The sequence below is a fragment of the Ambystoma mexicanum genome, chromosome 4p (genome assembly GCF_040938575.1).
Source record: "Ambystoma mexicanum isolate Mex_15411 chromosome 4p, UKY_AmexF1_1, whole genome shotgun sequence".
Taxonomy (NCBI): Eukaryota; Metazoa; Chordata; class Amphibia; order Caudata; family Ambystomatidae; genus Ambystoma; species Ambystoma mexicanum.
The window spans coordinates 554727124-554746431 of NC_090927.1; the positions used below are offsets into that span (position 1 = coordinate 554727124).

The window sequence follows — 19308 nt, forward strand, 5'->3', positions numbered from 1 at the left end:
AGAAATTAATCAATATGGTCAATACTTTCCTTCAAGACAAGGGGTCGACTCAAGGGGTCCTACCACCGTCTCTCCAGTCCACTCTTCTACTCAAAGTAGGACTCTACTTGAAAGGACAAGCCTTGTATCTACCGACAAAGAAACTACAAGAACAAGCCTTAGCGTGGTGTCATGATCTTTCATCTGCTGGCCTTAAGGGTCAGAAGGCCACTACAGAGCTTCTCTCCCGGTACTTCTGGTGGCCTACTATGAGAAAGGATGTCACTGTCTATGTTTCTGCATGTCCTTCATGTGCCATGGGCAAACACTCTACTCAGAAGCCCATTGGATTGTTACCACAAGAAAGGCTTCCTTCTCAGCCTTGGGCTCACATTTCTACAGATTTCATTGTGGAACTCCCCAAGTCAGACGGATTCACCGCTATCATGGTAATGGTGGATACCTTTTCTAAGTTGGCCCATTTCTCTCCGCTCCCAGGTTTTCCATCTGCGCCACAGACAGCTACAATATTCCTGAAGGATATAGTCCGTTTGCATGGGCTCCCTACCACTATTGTGTCTGATAGAGGAACCCAATTTAGTTCTTCCTTCTGGTCAGTCTTATGTCAACAGATGGGTATTCAACGTGCCCTTTCTTCTGGGTTCCATCCCCAAAGTAATGGACAGACAGAAAGACTAAACGACACTCTGGAACAGTACTTGCAGTGTTGTTGTTGTCCTAGACAGCACGAGTGGAGTAGATATCACCATATGGCAGAATTTACCTATAATAATATGGTTCACACCACATTAGGTATGAGTCCCTTTCTGTGTACTTATGGTTATCATCCCAGACACATACCTTTACAATTGTCTACACCCACTAAGGTACCAGCCATTGAACAAATAATTGAAACCAACAAGGAGACTCATCTCCAAGCCAAAGAGGCACTGGGGGAGAGTTGAAAGGACTATAAACGAAGATCTGACCAGACTTGGCTACCAAATCTGTCCTGGGGAGTTGAAACACGATCCTGGCTTTCGACCAGATTTCTACCTCGATGGGTTAGAAGAGGAAAGTTTGCGCCACGTTACATCAGTCCTTTCACTATCGAAGCCCAAATCAATCCGGTGGCTTACCGTTTGCGACTTCTGTCAGAGATGAAGAGGATACACCCAGTGTTCCACACCACTTTATTGAAGAAATACCAACCGGACCCGTACAAACGGAAAATACCCAAACCGGAAATGTCGGATCCAACTTAAGAGGAAGAATACAAAGTCTCTCACTTTGTGGGCTCCAGATACAGAAAGGGTGTGCTTCAATATTTGGTGCACTGGAAAGGGTACACAGAAACTGAACGAACTTGGGAACCAAGGAGAAATATACATGTCCATCTTCCTCTTCGTAAGTTCCATTGTAACCACCCAGGAAAGCCGGGGTGCCCCCCGAGAAGGAGGGGTTATGCTGTCATGCATCCGTGGAAAGTGTGGGAGCGTTGGTGGCACCATTAAACAGTTCCATCATGTTTTTTGCTGGTTGTTGTAACCGGTCTAGTTGTTGTTCCAAGATGGCCACCGCCAGCCGGATTTAGGCTCACAGACTCTGCGACGTGGTGCGTTGCACCTCAGTTTCGCTGTGCGCTTTGCTCCGGTCGCTGATTGTCTGGTCAGCTGCTTTACTCGTTTTTGTTCGGGCTCCCGCCCAGTGCTCTTTGCCGTCCTACTGTGGGGATCAGCGATCTATCTCTTGTTATGCCCCCACTTGTTTTATTTTTATCCCTTTGTTTTGCGGCCCTCCGCTCCCTGTTTCTTTTCCTTCATGCTTCTTTCATCTCTTTCGTGTTTATCTTTTTCTCTGTGCTCCGTTCTGCCTAGTCAGGTTCTTCCAATGCTCACTTACCTGTAAAGGTCCATTCTCGCGACCGCTTGCTCGGAGGTATTGCTCCTCCCTTCTGCTGGCTGCATCCTTTTCACGGTAGAATCTTCTACACTCTGATACTGCACTCCACCTCTTCATCGTGCAGTATGTTGGAGTCCTGCTTCTGCATTTTCTCAGAGTCACCTGCAATTCCCAGTCCTCTTCATGTCATCTGAGCCTATTCCTCAACAAGCCATCAAAACCTTCGAGGGATTTCAGGGTTTTTCAGCCAGGAGGCTTTTCCCTGTTTAAGGAGGCTCGCTTTGGGGGAATCCAGGCTGTCGGGGACCTACCAACCGACAGTGTGGCTTCCCGCGGAGAAAGACCTTATTTGCTGCAAAAGAAAGAGAAGAAAGTGAACATTCAACTTAAGAAGTCTCGCAGAAGGAAGAAGGATCTGGAGGAGAACTCCTTTGAAGGTGAAGTTGAGGAGGAAGGGAGGGAGGTTTCCCCAGATTCTGACACCCGGTGAGCTCCAACTTGCCTCGAACCCTAGGGAGGGTACTGCGAAGGTGGCTTACCTCCATAGCCTCACGAGGAGGCTCCTCCTTGGGGAGAAGGGACGATTTCCCATGATTTGTCACAGTATACATATATGTATCTGTATATATGTGTTGATGCTTTCTGTTCCTCTTTGGGTTGGATTTCAAGGTTCCATTCACATTATTTCTGGCAATAAGAACTGGCTATGGTGAGTATGTTTTTCTATATGAAATACACAACCTAATATGTACAAATTACATCACAAAACGCTTAATATATCTAATTATCTAAATGTGGGCATTCTTTAAACATAAATAATTTCCATAGCCAATTTGCAAGTCAAAAGACAAATACAACAAATGTGTTAAGGTTATATAATTGGAACCATCTTATCCATAGATGACCCTGTTGAAGATGTATACTATTGGCCTCATTACGACCCTGGCGTTAAGGGGTTAACGGCGCCGTAAAAGGTTGCGGCACCGTTAACCCCTTAACGTCTTACTACGAGGTCCCTTTGCGGCTCCCGACCTTAACGGCTGGTCTGTAATTTGCGGTACCGTAATTACCGCCTTCCCCATTCCCATTGAGCCCTATGGGACAAAAATGGGAATGGGGAAGGGCCAATGGTAAATGGGGAATTACCGCCCGGCAACCTTGGAATGGGGTGGTAATTCCCCATTTCACCATGGCGGAATCGGTAAGTTGCCGGCGTTAACCATGGCGCTAATAGTGGCATTTGTTAACGCCGGGGTTGTAATGAGGGCCTATGTTAGAAAGTCGAACTTCAACTCTGAGTAGAGTGGGATTGTCAGTAGAAATGTTCTATCTTTGCAAATAGTTTTCTTCTAGATTGACATGCAGTCAATTCATTCTACAAAACCATATCATTTTTAAGGTTATATTTAGAATTTGCATTTCATTACTGCACGTATAGTTTAATATGTTAATGTACCTTTGTTTGTTTGTATATAGCATTTACAATACGTTACCATGATATTCTTTAATATAGTAATTTGCATTCATAAAAAAGTATACTACCAGACTTGTGAATTATAATATTTCTGTAAAATTGAATAATACAATTAATAAATGTTCTTGGTTTCATTGTGTAGGGTAGCAAAGTGTCCTGAATTTGAATGAATACATTTTTACACATAATGATATATACTTCACATATATTCGAAATATTTTCTAAGAATTTTCTAAGCAATTAATATAATGTTGCTTGCAATTTTTGAAAATTATTGTTCTTTGGATATATTTTACTAGAAGTGTTGTCAACATTTAATTAGTTCATTTTCATTTTTAGTATAATGTTTATTTCCTAGTCCAAAATGTGATCATATGTGTCAACCACACAAATTAGCAAATGAAGGTAAACATGATTTTTCAAAGAAATGCATACAGGTTAAAACACAAAAGTGCATTATATGTTGTATTGTGGGTAAAAGTAACCTTTTGAAGGAATTATATTATCGATAGTAAGATAGTAATCAACAAACATCTAAAACACATTTTCAATTACAAAGAAATACATGTCATGAGAAATATGTGCCTAGCCTTTAGTAACTCCTCTGCAAAATGTCTTCACATTTAAATTTTAAAGTTTCACAATGTGTTTTCACCTCAGTTTCCTCTAATATGTCTTGTACATCTTTTATGTTATATTTAGTAGACGACTTAAAGAAGCATGTTTTAATGTAATTGTTCATTCCATATACAACATCAACACTCACATTTAATAGGTAAATACCTCTACGGTGAAAAATACAAACATGTTGAAGACATGTTTTCTCTCATATGAGTAGTTCCCCCCACCCCCAATGTGGTGCAGTGATTCAGTTAAAAAAAGTTAGATGCTTGTGAAAAAAGAATAATCCAATTGTTCTTTTAGTACTGATATGATGGGCCAAACAGCAACAACACAATGTACATTTACAATGCAGCAGTAGATTCTTAAATCTGTTCAGTAGGTATGTTTCTTTTATATTGTATACCCGAAACTACACATTGTCATTTGTAAGTATATGCTGCGCAGTGAATATCCACATAAAAATATTAATATCATTACAGATGGTATGGGGAATAATGTATTGCTATAAATAATTTAACATAAAAGAAACAGCTAAGGATATTGCCCCGTTTATCACTTCCTTAATCAACGCCTCCTTCAAGCCAATATCATCCCTATGAACCTCAAGGATGCATGGGTTATGCCACTCCTCAAGAAACCATCCCTTGATCCCAATAACCCTTCCAACTACAGACCCATCACCACTGTGCCTTTCCTCCTGAAGATCATTGATAGAGCAGCCTACCTGCAGATCCAGCACCAACTGGAAAGCAAGAACATCCTAGGGCTACATCAATCTGGATTCCGACCCAGACACGGCACCGAAACAGCCCTGATAGATCTAGTAACCCAAATTGAGAATATCAAGGATTCAGGCAACCTTGCCATCTTTCTCTTACTAGATTTATCAGCGGCGTTTGACTTGGTCGACCTCAAAACCCTCTGTAAGCATCTCACCTCTGCTGCCCATTTTTCCAATGACGCCACCTCCTGGATCCAGTCATTCCTGAACCACAGAACAACCAGAGTGTTCGCACCCACGGCATCAGCACCACCAGAGACGGTCACATGCGGGGTCCCTCAAGGCTCCTGTATCGCCCCTACACTATAAAACATATTCATAAAACCTCTTTTTGACAAACTTGACTACTTGGGCATCTCATGCACCAATTACTCCAACGACACACACATTCTCATACACTTCACAGGCAACTACGACAGAGACTCACAACGACTCAACAACATTTACCTTATCATCCAAGCGTGGAAGGCACAACACGGGCTCTGCCTCAACGACGACAAGACTGAGCTTCTCCTAGTGGGAACCCAAGCCAGACTGAATAAATTAGAAAACAATTTTAACACTTTCAACATTGATGGTAATACCATCAAAGTCTCTAAAGACGTCAAAATACTAGGCAAGTACATTGATTCCACCATCTCGCTAGACAAACAAATAAATGCTACAGCTTCCACCACTGCTTACACATGCAAGCTCATCAATGCATGCAGACCTTTCCTGACGACTGAAAATTGCATCACCCTGGCCGGGACACTTGTACTAACCAAGCTAGACTACTGCAATGCACTTTACCTAGGCACTAGCCAGCACAACCTAAACAAACTACAAATCTATCAAAACAATGCACTAAGAGCAGCCACCAACTTCCCCAGAAAACTGCACATTTCTGAGATGAGACGCAGCGTTCACTGGCTCTCGATTAACCAAAGAATCAAATTAAAGACTCTCTCCCTCATACACAAATGAATACAAAATCAGGAACCCAAATACCTTTGCGACAAATTCAAACTCCACTCCTCACTAAGACAAACCAGATCCTTCCACTCTAATTACCTCACCATTTGAAGGTACAAACTGCAAAAAGCAGGGGGTAAAAGCTTCCCAGTCCTCACGGGCAAGTCCTGGAATGTACTACCACCTAACATTAAGTTAGAACCATCCATCTACAAATTCTGCAATGAGGCCAAATCCGGGTTCACTCTGAATGAAAATTAAAAATGAACCTAACTCGATGCCAATCACCTCACACCTGTTCTTCTGTGACTACGCATTCCCCCAACTGTCCATACTGTATATACTTTGTACATTGGGTGATTTAAATTGACTTTTTTCCTGCGTGTAAATTAAGTGATTTACTATGCCTGTAACTGTAAATATGTTCTGCCTTATGTACTAAGAAATGTGCCCAGTTGCCTCAGGGCTTGGGGCGCTATATAAATAAATACAATACAATACAAAAAGGATAATATCACACATTGGGACACATTTTACATCACTTATGTCATCAAATATTACACCAATTATGACATCATCCATGAGATCATTGCAAGAAATGTTTACGGCTGAAATTGAGAAACATTCTATAGTATGTATAAATGGGGGTATTTGGGAAGTGATCACTTGTTTGATCACTAACATGAACACGTATATGTTCGCTAGCAGTTTAATATGAATTTAGCATCTGCTTTGTTGTACGCTTTTACTCCATTTTGGATATTGTACCTATGCCAATAACGTTGTTGCAAGAACACAGCCCATCACACTGTTATTAATCACTATAACAACAAATAATGTTTAGGTGTTAACAAGGAAGGTGAGCAAATAACACATATGTCAGTCCCTTTCACCTTTATAAAATAAAAGTACCACACCTTCATTTTTTCAGACTAACTGGGGTAAACTCACAAGAGATCAGCAATAGCAATTTTACCTGAAGGAGAAGCCTTAGGTGATCATATATAAATGACAACCTTAAGAAAACAACAGAACATGCTTCCTGTAATGTAAGGGCAGTATGCACATCTATATATATATATATATATATATATATAACATAAAAAAACAGAACATTGAACCTATCTCATACTCCCCCACCCTCCCCAAACACTCTTACACACCAACACACTCCACTAAATACAATTTTTAATCCAGGTTTCACCGCGCTGTCCGCGGTCGTTGGTGAATGCAAGATGGCGGGCGCCACAGAAAATCTGACGCGCTTCACGCACCACGCCGTCCAATCAGCGAACACGCCGCATGTCCGCAGACATCACGCAAGCTGCTCGGCCAATCAGGGCACTGTCCTTGGAGCGAACCGGGAACCAGGAAGTCCGTCCACGGAGCGAACAGAGATATCACACATTTTTCTGCCTTACATTCTGGTCATTTTTTAAAAAACTACTGGACGGATTTAAACCAAATTTGCAAAACCACGCTTTCGGGACCAAGCCCCCGCTCCTGCCTCAAATTTGGTGTAAATCTGTCCAGCGGTTTGGGCTGTAGGCATGCGCAAAGTTTTTTCCCATTATGTCTATGGGAAAAAATCAAAGTTTTCGGACCCCCCTATAACTTTGCCCCCCTTGACCAAACCTCTCGAAACTTTGCAAAATTCAGAGTGGGCCATATACTTTTTTTGCAAAGTTTGGTGAGGATTCGTCCAGAGGGAGCGAAGTTATAAGCCACCCAAAAAATGCTCTAACTATGGAAACACCAACTTAACTATAACTACATGGACACTACTGCGTCCATGTAATATATATATATATATATATATATATATATATATATATATATATATATATATATATATATATATATATATATATATATGTGAAAGTGTGTTTGTATGTTCGGGTTTGGCTCCAGCCCCATAACAGTTGAAATGTTGTCCCACGGTCAGCATACCAGTTTGGGGTGTACTGGCGATAGTGAAATATGAACAACCCGACCCATCAGCCCTGCACTGGGGTGTTGTGGGGTCTGGCCCTGTGCTATCAGTATTGGCGATTCGAGGAGATTGCCGATTTTGTGATTTTGCGAACATGGGAAGTTAGGTCATAACATACACAAGGCTACTATAGCAGACCCCCACGTGCATGTCAGCACCATACTTGGGCAACGCCTTGGGTATTGCTAGTATGTCAATATATCGATGCACATCAACATTCATCATCTATTAAGGAGCTACATTTGTCAACATGCATTGAGAGGGGGAGTTCCTTATACAAATATATATATAATTGTAATCCATTTGTGCAGTCCAATATTTGCAGTTTTATTTGGATGCTTCGAATGCTTCGTGCTACTGATTTATGCTCTTTGGCAATGCCTTCTGTATTTCAGATATGTTCAGTGTAGCCCTCTTCTGTAGTCTGTTCCTTCTGTAGGAAAGATTTAATTTGTTCCATATGAAGATTGACATATTTTCTTTTTAATTAAGGTTCTTAGCTGCAATGATTATGACAAGCTATGACTTATTTACCTGTGTCTTCAAGGAAGATACATTTTCCTGCAGTGTTTTAGGATTGGAAAGGCTCAGTACTATTATGTTCAGGAGTTTTTGTGCAATATTTGATATAGTTAAATAACCGTAACACGTGTATTGTTGCTGATAACCCAAGACTGAATCTTGTTTGGATACTGCTCATGTTCACAGTTCATGGGCTTGATCTGGGTCAGAGCAAAACTGTAACAGTCACTCTCATGTGATCTTAAAACATGATTACATTCTCTGCACTTGCCATGACATATTGATTAGTATTGTTGAAATCAGTTTCCCAGTGATAGTAAACACGGTCTTCTGTTTGGACTGCAAAACCTAGCCTAATAGGATAATGGTAGGAACCTTCCAAATGTATAGGGGTCAATATAAAAAAAAAAAACTAAAAGAGGGAGTTGCAATAGTCTACTTTGGTCATAATCATGGCGGCTACAACAGGGGGGCGAAGTACATTAGCTCTTCAAAAAAGATTGCCTCACTGTAGCAGGTGCTTCTTTGTTCCACTGCTGTTCACTACCTGGGTCTCTACCTGGGTCTCTACCATCAGTACAATCCACTGATTGCAAGTGGTTAAATATGCTATTGAAAATAAGTGGGAAAAAAGGAAGGCGATATGACTGGAAGGTGTGGGTTTGTCAGTGTGTTTACATAGCGCTTAAGTGTGTTGTATTTAAAACATTGCCTACACCAAGTGAAGAAGACCCCTAAGTGTGCCTGTTCAGAGAATTCAAATGGCAAACATCATGTGTGGGATGAAGTTGGAATGTGAAAATCAGGTTGAATGTGTCTAAGGACTGATCATTTATCATGCATTCAAATATATGAAACCTGAATAACTTGCTACTTCACTGAGCTGACCCAGCAAACGTAGACTGTGGAAAGAAGGCATAACAAAATCCAAAAGCCACACATCAATTTTAAGGACGGTAACTCACATGGTGTGTGTTAGTGCTGTATTGTATGCAATTCTAATTTGTTTTTAATTACACAGATTTTTTCTTACCGTATCCAATCGGCAACACGATCCTCCATGTACAGTCTAAATTGCTGCGATAATTTCCAGGAAATCCAGGGGTTAATATCACACCTATCATACTTGTCAGCGACCCACCACATTTTGCTGTTCAAAGGAGAAAATACAAAAAAATATATAGATATACATTAATTACAGAAAACTGAGGTTAATTTATGATGCATTGATCTGTTTGTTTTAAAACAAGCACGTGATGTGAGATCAAATACCATCAAATACTGTTTCCAAAGAATGGCAAAGGTTTTGTCATGAATATAATCAGAAGTGTTTCCAGACAATTATTAGACATGTTAGCTGTCTTCGTGAGAAATGTGTATATTCATTGGCATGATCTCAAACTTTAGCTAGCCCAGTGTGCAGAACATATATAGGAGTGCAGTATTAAAGAGTGGCATGCACCACTGAAGGGATCGACAATATTCATTCAACGCCTGCCCCCCACTGTGTATCGTACATTATATAATTGGAGGGAGAGTTGGTTCCTGGTTTCATGCATGAACTACAACTACCAGAAATTCTTGCGGCAAATATCTTGGATTCACCAGTGTAAGGGTGCAGAAGGAGGAGCCTGACACACAGGTGACAAGGTTGTTGACATTCACTTTTATTAGTAATGAAAATAAAGAGAAAACTTCCATTCCCTAACTCTAAGAGGGGTTTCCCAACCTCAAATAAAAATGCTAAGGGATTTGTCAAAAGGTCTGTGTAAATCAATAATCCACCGTCCTGTGTCAATAACCGACCTCTGTCACTCACACCTACAACTAAGCTAAAATAAAGAGGTGGTGGATCTTCTTGGTCCAGAAGAATGGCTCCCTTCTTCTATACAGCAAATCACAGTTCCAGTTGTTAGGTAGGATTTTTTTTCCAGGGGGAAAAACTCCCTTCCCTCAGTCTCAATCCCTTACCAAAACACAAAACAAAGTTCCAGGTTGTTATGCCAAAAAGCATTAAAGTTGTCAATTCAGACTCAAAAGATACAGTTCCAGTTCAAACATCAACATTCCTTATTGTCCATAGTTGTTTGTTCATGTTTGGGTTCCTGGAGAATGCCTCCCTTCTCCATGTGCCTGGCTTCAGTTTTTTCCCTCACACAAAGCCACAGAAATGAATCCCTTGTGCTGGACTCTCTCTTCACTTGGTTTTATGATTTCACAATGCCATGGAAATGACCCCCTTCCATTGTCCTTCATTGGCTTTTTCTTTCACGGTTCATAGCACCAGGTGAAATAACTCCCTTCCCCTGACCTTTTTTTGTCTTTAGTTTCACAGTTCACAGGACCAGGGGGAATGAATCCCTTCTTCTGGCCTTTCTTAGGCTTTTTATCACAGGTCACAATGCCAGGGGGAATGTCCCCCTTCCCTTGGCCTTTCTCAAGGCAGTTGTTGTGGGTCCCAGACCCAGGTTTCTTAAATGGCTCATTCTGGGCAGACCTGGTTCACTACCCTGCCAGGTCCTGCCACAAAGAAGATGAGCAATGCAGATTTTCTCTACCTCATGTTGGCGGTCTGTGACCTGGCTTTCTTCACTGTATCGTGTTCCCTTTTCACCCAGTTCACTATCCTGCCAGGTATTATAATGACTCCAGGTTTTCTGCTTTATTATTTCTCTATGCCATGGTGATTTGCAGCAGAGAGGGTGACGGGATTTTCAAAAATGAAAAATCAGCCATTCTGTCCCCAAAATGCTATTGCTAATACATTTTGACTTTCTGTATGGATTTGAATGAAATGTTAAAAAAAAAAAAAAACGTTTGGGAACACTGCTATGAAATGAAAAAACGAAAAATTTATCAAGAAAGCAAAACACTACAGTTTCACCGTTTTCAGGCCATTCATTTTCCCATAGAGTAAAAGTGCAGTTTTTTAACAGCTGCAGTGTGAAAACTGCTGGGCAGATTTGGACCATATAAGAAACAACTTGGGCACAACACAGTGAATTACATTTATTTACTGGTTTGGGGTAAATCCATCCAGTAGTTTTTAAAATATTTGACAGAGAAGGGCATGTCCCTGCCACTTATCAGCCCTGGTGCTTTTTACAGCAGAGTCTGTGTGAGGCTAATACATTTTTTACTTGCCGGATTGATTTGGATGGAATTTTCCAAGCAAACAATTTACTTAAACTGGGAAGGATTTGTAAGAAAATTAAAACGTTATTAAGGAAACATAAACACTGTTTTCAGCCTACTCACAGTGGACAGTGATGGCACTGTTTTACCATTTGTTGAAAAATACACAACCTTTAACAGCAATACAGAAGCGATAAAAAATGAGGTAAAAACTCAAACCTTACATTTCCAACACCATATATGAAAAATATTGCTGACCTCAATATAATAGCAAAGGGAAATACATCTCCAAAATTCGTTTTGGATTTCCTAGACCAGTTTGTGCCAAAGGTCAGGTAAATAGTTTCATGTGTACTTTTAGACACAGCATGAATGGCAAGCCTCCAAAATCACTATCATGTGCTCAACTCTTTCCAAACTTCTCTACCCCCTCTTCCTCCTCCTCCTTCCTCATTCCCTCCCTACTCTCCTCCCATACTAGCTACCTCGACTCCTCCCTTTCTTGCATTCATCATATTTCCTCACTTTTACATTCTTGCCATGCTCAATTGTTTAACATTCATAATGCTAGACCTTTCCTTTCCTGCCACGCTTCCAAACTTCTTGTCTCTTCTCTTTATTTAAGTTACTGTTTGTAAGGTTGGTGTTTTAAAGTGTCTCTGACACTACATCATGTTACTATCCATTACTTGTCTTGTATTTGGGTTAAGGTTTCATGTTCTGGGGTATATGTTCTCTTATGGGATGCCCACTTTCGGCAAAACAATATTTCTCCACAGTGAACTTGGTAGAATTTGGGTTTTTACTGTCTTCGGACTCAGGGGATCTTGACTAGGTCTACTATTGCAATGTTGTGGTGAGTGGCAACTGATAAACACATTCCATGGCCTCCTTATTGACCCTATAAGTTGTTGAATCCAGTGGAATACTTCTAGAAATCTTGGCACCAAAAGAGTCATAGTATCTGAAGGACTTGCTTCAGTGCTGAGGTTTTCACATGAGGATACTTATCTATGTACGGGCGGTTTCCCTCTTGCTTTCAGGTAGGCCCCCTGGTGTCTAGAAATTCTGAATTCCCTGTTAGAATAAAGTATGTATTCTTGTTCAGATCTCCCAATATTCCTCCACAAGCAGTCTACCTCTCTGTCTCTTGCTGTGTTATATCCTCCTCTCCAATTCCTAAGGTCAGGCATATCAATTGACCAAAAGGACAGGGTAGCAGATGTGGTAACAAATACATGATGGCCATGATGGTATTAGAGAAAGAGGTGTGTGATGACTTCTAGCACTTATGACATGACAGGGAAGGAAAATACAGATGTTTAATAATTACTGGGATGAATTAAATAGCAAATAGCATAGCAGCGAAAGATCTATTATGCTCACCAACTATATATTAACTTGACACTGTCTTATATTTTCCATTGTTCAGTTTAAGTTAGCCATACATCTAGATTATAATAAAATTGGCACTCTGCCTTCATACACCTGTATGTTTGGTAAATCGATATGATCTAATTCAAGGTTTTGCCTCATATACCAAGTATATTAATCATTTAAGGTACATATTCAAATGCACAGGTGATGTCATATTCGGCCAACTGCTTCCTGCTAAATGGAGTAAGTGCGTTTTATAGCCGGTATAGCCTTGCATGTAAGATAGAACCATGAGTTTTACTATTGGTAAAATGCAGTCTCACATGTCCTTTCACTGTCCATATTTTTCAAGTGCCTTCCCAAATGCTTCACATTGTTTTAATATGCAAGAAATAATCTCATATCACCAGTACATTCTTAGAATATGTGTGTGGGAGTTATCTTTTTGTACTTCAAAGTGAATTGCTTTTAGACACTTTTCATTAATGGTAAAACCTCTATAAAGTGTGTGGCCAATGATCTCAAAACAGGTTGTGTGTTATGAGATCAGCATAAATTATAATCCTAACATGTGGGAGTTTAGAAACCCAAATCCCACTCTATGAAATGCACTCAAACGAAACAAAACATTAATGACAAGTATCTATAAAAGACAAGTAAGTGAAAAGTATTTATGAAGAAAGCAACAACCACTCTTTATTTGCCTCTTTCATTTCATTTGACACATTTATTAAACCTGAGAATATCTGCAGATTTGAAGCAAATTTGAGACAGCCAAGTGGTGCGATGGGGCTCAGAAAGTAAACACGACCTGCAACACAAGCCCTGTGAGCTGTGTCTTCCTTGCATGCCCCTCTGACATTTAACCCAATGAAATGTTTTGTCCGCCAAAGGTGAAACCATAGATACTTGTTTATACCTTTGTGACCCACAAATTACATCCATGCCTGTAATCCTTAATTCTCAGGGGTTCTTCCATTCTTCATCTGTTGGCTTACCTCCCGTTTTCCTAATTTTTTTTAAAAAAAAATAATCTCTTCTTTGCTTTTCTGACCTTCCTTGGTTGTATCCTGCGCCAAGCATTCTCCTTAAGGAATATCTGCTCAAATACTTCTCCTTTCGTTTGCCCCTTCTAGCATTCCCTGGGATGGTCACCTCCCTTTTTCTCTCTGATTTCTCTGTCTTTTGTTCACCAATGCTTTATTGAATCCTTCTCACCTTATGTTTAGTTTTGTAATTTTACTTTGCTGTTCTCATTGTTTGCTTTCAGTACCTCTTTGCTTCAGTTTATACTCCTATATGTAGTCTCACACATTTTTTGATCTGTGCTCCACTCTATCTCCTTTTTCAACTGGTATTGTAATATTTCCATTCTTGCTTTCCTGTCACAGACCGATGCCTGACCCTCAGGACACACACATGCAACCTGCTGCTCCCAGATGTTTTGAAGTATGACTCTCATGATCCCTCACATTGACTATTTTGGCTGGGGATGATGGTCTTTGTAGTACAACATATCCGGACAGTGAAATGTTGCAGTCCTCTGGGTAGTTTGGAGTACACATGTGAGCCAGGCAACACCTCCCTGTACATTATGTTGGGTGAGGGAAGGCATGAGGATGATCCCCTGGACTATATCACTATGACCTATTGTTTTGTGACAGGGTCATCATATTGGGTAGAAGTCTGCTCGAGTCTCTTTATAATAACCCCCCAGCAGGTTTAGTATGAGTGGTATGTGCAAAATACCAGTGCTCTGGTGGTAGGATCATTCTCAAATGTTTTCACACAAATTACTAGGAGGGTCCACATATCCGGTGAGGTGTTCTGCAACATCCATGGCACCTGCAAAGTAACACTAGTTCTGCATGCAAGAGCGTTAGGGTTAGCCTAGTTCTACCCACAGGAATACAACTGCCATGGCAGAATGAGCCTCTGGGATATCCCAGATCCACAGGAAAAACATTTATTTATTTTATTCTATTTATTTATTTATTTACTTATTTAATTACTTATTTATATCATTTGTTACACGGCCAGACCCTGGGGTATCACAGCGAGGTTACAGACAGTTTAGGCATTTTTCATACATTTATAAAACATGCAGGTTATTTACAAGCAGAACATCATACAATACACTCAAGAACATAATTTACTATTTCAACCTATAGGCTTATGTTAACATAGGTTAGCAGATTGATATGCTAGTATTGGTTGAATAACAAGGTTTTTAGCTATTTCTTAACATTGCACTCCAGAATCAAAGAGCAGGTTAGGGTGACCGTGCACTTAGAAACATGTATCAATTTCACATATCAGTTGAGTAATACTTGGTGTGAGTGTGCCCCACTCTCTGTATTAGCAGGCTAGAGAATCCAGATACAATTCACTCTTCATCAAGGTTTGTTCTGCAGGGTCAAACAGAGTGCTTGCCACAAAGGCAGCAAAGAACCCAGTAGCAATTACCACGTATGCAATCCTATCTGAACACACAACCTAATGTCACCTGTGCCTTGTTAAAGGAGGGTTATAGACCACTATATAAGTTGGCTGGTTTATAACAGTGGTGCATGAGTTTGGTGATGGAGGCAGAGCATTTGAAGGAGGTGAAATGGATACAGACATAGTTTATAACAGAGAAGCAGACTGTAGAACAGAGAAGGGGTGGAAAATAATAAGGGAGGGGGAAAAAACATCAGGAAAAGGTTGGTGGCAGGAATGGGAGTTTGGGGAGGATGGAAGGGAGGAAGAGGTACATAGTATATAGAGGTATAACAACTGCACATCCTCTGAGGTATTCCTCCTTTCCTCTCCTTTCCGGTGAAGCTTACTGTCTCTAGAGCTATGGTTTTCTCCAGGCTGGACTACTGCAACAGCCTCTTTCTAAATCTGCCTGCTTCAACTCTCTGCCCTCTGCAACTCATCCAGAACAGAATTGTCCTTGGCCTCAAGCCCTGGGATCATTTCTCTCCAGCCCTGAAATGCCTTTGTTGGCTGCCAGTGGCTGCAAGGATTAAATTCAAGACCCTCTGCACTGTCTGCAAGGCTTTCTGGGTCCTGTGTCCAAAATACCTTAGACTCTCCCGTTGTAAATACCTTCCCACTTGAGCTCTTTGCTGCTTCACCTCCAGCTCCCTCTGGGTCAGTCACTTCTCCAAGCAACAAGTTGGGGATAGATCTCTTTCCTCAGCTGGGGCCTCCCTCTGGAACAGCCTCCCTGCCACTCTGGAACTTGGGGAGATCCATCTCTGGTTCCGGAAGCACCTCAAGACCTTTTTCTTTGCTTCTGCCTTCGCTCTTCCTCTTTCCTGCTGATCTGTCTGATTCAGCACCGTGCACCTGGTTACCCTCTGATTTCAGGCCCAGGTCCTTGCCCACCCAGCCACACACCTGCACTGCCTCCTGGCAACCCTTGCACTTGGGTCTTTATCTGTAACCCTGAAGTCCCCTTACTTGCACTTATCACCTCGTGTCTGCGCTTTAAACCTTGTACTTGGCACCTTGCTGGCTGCACTAACAGTTTGTTATTGTTTGCATCCCTTGCATAACACTTTCCACTTCTCCCCTTTCACTTGCACTTCCCCCCTTCCCTCTCCCCTGCACTTGCACATTCTCAATGTCACTGGGCCTAGTAAGAGCATTGTTTTGTCCTTCCTTGTTCCCCTCCCTTGCCTCATCATTCTCTGAAACACTTGCGTGTGAGCACAATACAAATAAAATATCATATCATATCATTGTTGATCAGATGTGCATCAAGGTAGAGGAGGAGTTTAAAACAGAGGTTGTTTGAGATAACAATACGAGACTCAGTAATAAGTGTAACCAGGAGACAATTGGAAGTTACCAGAGAAGAAAAGAAGAGCATAGTAATAAAGAGGAGGATTTAGGCAACAGTAGGGAAGTGGGGTGGAGTGTAATCAGCAGAGGATGGGCATGAAAACAATAGAGAAGTGGAAGAGCATACTGATGTCCATGTGGATGTTGGTGGTTACAGTAAGGTAGAAGAGGAGTATGGAGGTGACAACAAGTGAGAGTAGGATCGCAACCACCTGGAGGTTTGAAGATGCATCAAGGGAGCAATGGGGGAGTGATGTAGGATGAGAAGCAGAGGAGGTTGGAGTAGAAGTAAGAAGATTGTTAGGGAGGAGTAGACACACCTTACAACTGAGAGGTATGAATGGAGGGGAAGAGATGCATGCATATGGTGAAGTATCAAGGAGGCAGAAATACCACAAAGAGAAGAGGCAACAGTGGGAAAAAGAAGTAAAGGCCCTTTAGGCATGAGACCAGTCCATTCTTTTGAGAAGATAGACACAAATTGGGTGTTGGGGAGAGAACCAGGACCCTAATACAGAGAGTTAATGAATATTGTGTCATTGCACACTATGCACAAGAGGTTTTGGCCACATTCTCAATGAAAAAAGTGAGCAAAGCTGAGATATAATTTGTTCAGGGCTTATTTTGTGCGTGTCATATACTTTAACATTTGTTCCTGAAAACCAAAACTGACCCATTAAAACCCAACCCCATGTTAGTGCCTCGATGTTAGGATGTTGCTGTGCTTTTCAAAGAAACACCTTTTTACCGGACATGGAAGAAATTACCTAAATGCAGATTATAAACTTTATACCAGAGAAAATCTGTAAATATGTACAGCACAAACTCATTCTGCATACGCAGACGTGCATCTCTGGAAGGGGAGTGCAGTAATACACATATCATTAATGTAGCAGGTCGGGCCCCCACCTTTTCCTGTCAAAATTGTAAAAGCTTTAATCATCCAATGAAGATTGAGTGCATGAATTTAATAGGATTGTCTGACTATGAGGTAGGCCCATGGTAATATCAGGCCAATCAAATAGTGTGACATAAGCATGGGAATATCGGACACTTTAAAAAGTGTGAATACAGAGGGGGTAGGATTCTGACATTGGAAAAGCTGCAGGAAAGAACACCACCTTGGATTATAATTAATGATGGATGAATCAGAGAAATACCAATTTAAAGGCTTCATAAAGTAAGATTTATGTTTCAAGGGATGGATTCTGTCCACCAGGGAACAGCAAAGAGGGAATTTGAGGCAGTGCTAACTTTATGGACACAGATCTGGAGGGGGCCTGCTGATTGGGCGATGTTCAATCTAAAGCACCTAGAAATACCATATCCCCAAAAAGAAATGGCACATGCACTCTAAAGCTATTTTCCTGCTATGTCCCAGAACAGGGATGTTTTGGGAAGGTGTTATCGAAAAACATTGATTTAAAAGGGAAACGTGTAATCTCACTGCATGTAAAATTAACTGAGATATCAATTCAATCCAACTTAAAATACAAGGAGGTATGACCTCATCATTCATCACCTACTAGGGTATCAAAAACAGCTTGAGCTTTAAAAGCTTCCATGGATGGAAAAGTGGCCCTCCTTCCAAAGTGCCTTATGAATGAAATACCTGCATTTCAGCAATGTTTTAGTATATTTGAATATCATATTTTAAAATGTTTAGCCTTTAATGACACAGATGCCCTCCTATGCAAACAAATTCCAAAATATCCAACACAATAGACTTGCCTGAAAGTACCCACCTGTAATCCCAATTATATTTTGGGGAATTTAGTAGGATGTCATACAAGGTGATGTGTTTTAGCGGTGGTAACTATTAGTGCCAGCTCTTTACAAAAATCACAACATAGTAAGATCTGCTTGTTAAGGCTCACTGTTGTTTCAGAGATTATATCAGTATTGTCTGAATTAAGCAGAATATGTTTCCACTGCCTTCCAGCATAGAGGCATTAACATCTAAATGTACAATCTTATGGGTCAATTTGTTTATATATAATAAAGGAAAACAAAGGGAGCTAATACATAGTCATGCCATGCAGTGGTCCCCTCTGGCAAATGTAATGTCCCTTCAATTCCCTTGCCACATCTAACCAAAGCTGAATTTTTGCAAAGTAGATGCTTCATAGCTGCATTATTCCATGATGGAGCCAATTTCTGGATAACATTTTTCAAAGGCAGGATCTATCTTCAATGTCAAAATCAGTAGTAACATTTATAAAGGAAATAAAAGGCATTAACTTGATTAAAATAAACTACCCTAAAGTTAGACATTATACTTTAATTTTTCAATCTGTGTTATTTTTTCAACCAAATACTCTAACCATTTCTGTAATATCTTCCCGTATACATTTGCAAGAACATCTATTTGGTAGATTAGACGGTTTTTTTTCTGGAAAGGCCCCATCCACCCTTATAAATGTGGGAACAATGTCACTGAATTACTAACTCTGTGGAACATAGATCGATGTTTGAACAGTTCTAGATCTGTCAAAATAGGAACTGAAATGTCCTTTTTCCACTTGAAAATGTCAATTGGCAACTTGCCACACACCCTGGCACTTTCCCTGAAATTTGTGACACATGGGTGGATTTCACCTCTGCTTTGAAAGACATGAATGCATCTCAAGATGACCATATCTAGCTCCTGGGTAGTGTATTTTAACTGTAATTGTTCTAAGGGTGCCAACGTATGAGTTTAACACAGAGGTGGCATATTGGGTGGCATAC

General features: G+C 40.7%; 1 protein-coding gene across 2 annotated transcripts in view; it reads right to left on the bottom strand.

Moving 5' to 3' along the window:
- CSMD1 (CUB and Sushi multiple domains 1) overlaps window positions 1-19308 on the bottom strand; it is a 5442057-nt gene that overhangs the window by 978481 nt on the left and 4444268 nt on the right. For both annotated transcript variants that reach the window (XM_069606098.1, XM_069606099.1), the window contains exon 40: window positions 9263-9379. In XM_069606098.1, the coding sequence (XP_069462199.1) occupies window positions 9263-9379 (117 nt within the window). The remainder of the gene's footprint in view (window positions 1-9262; window positions 9380-19308) is intronic.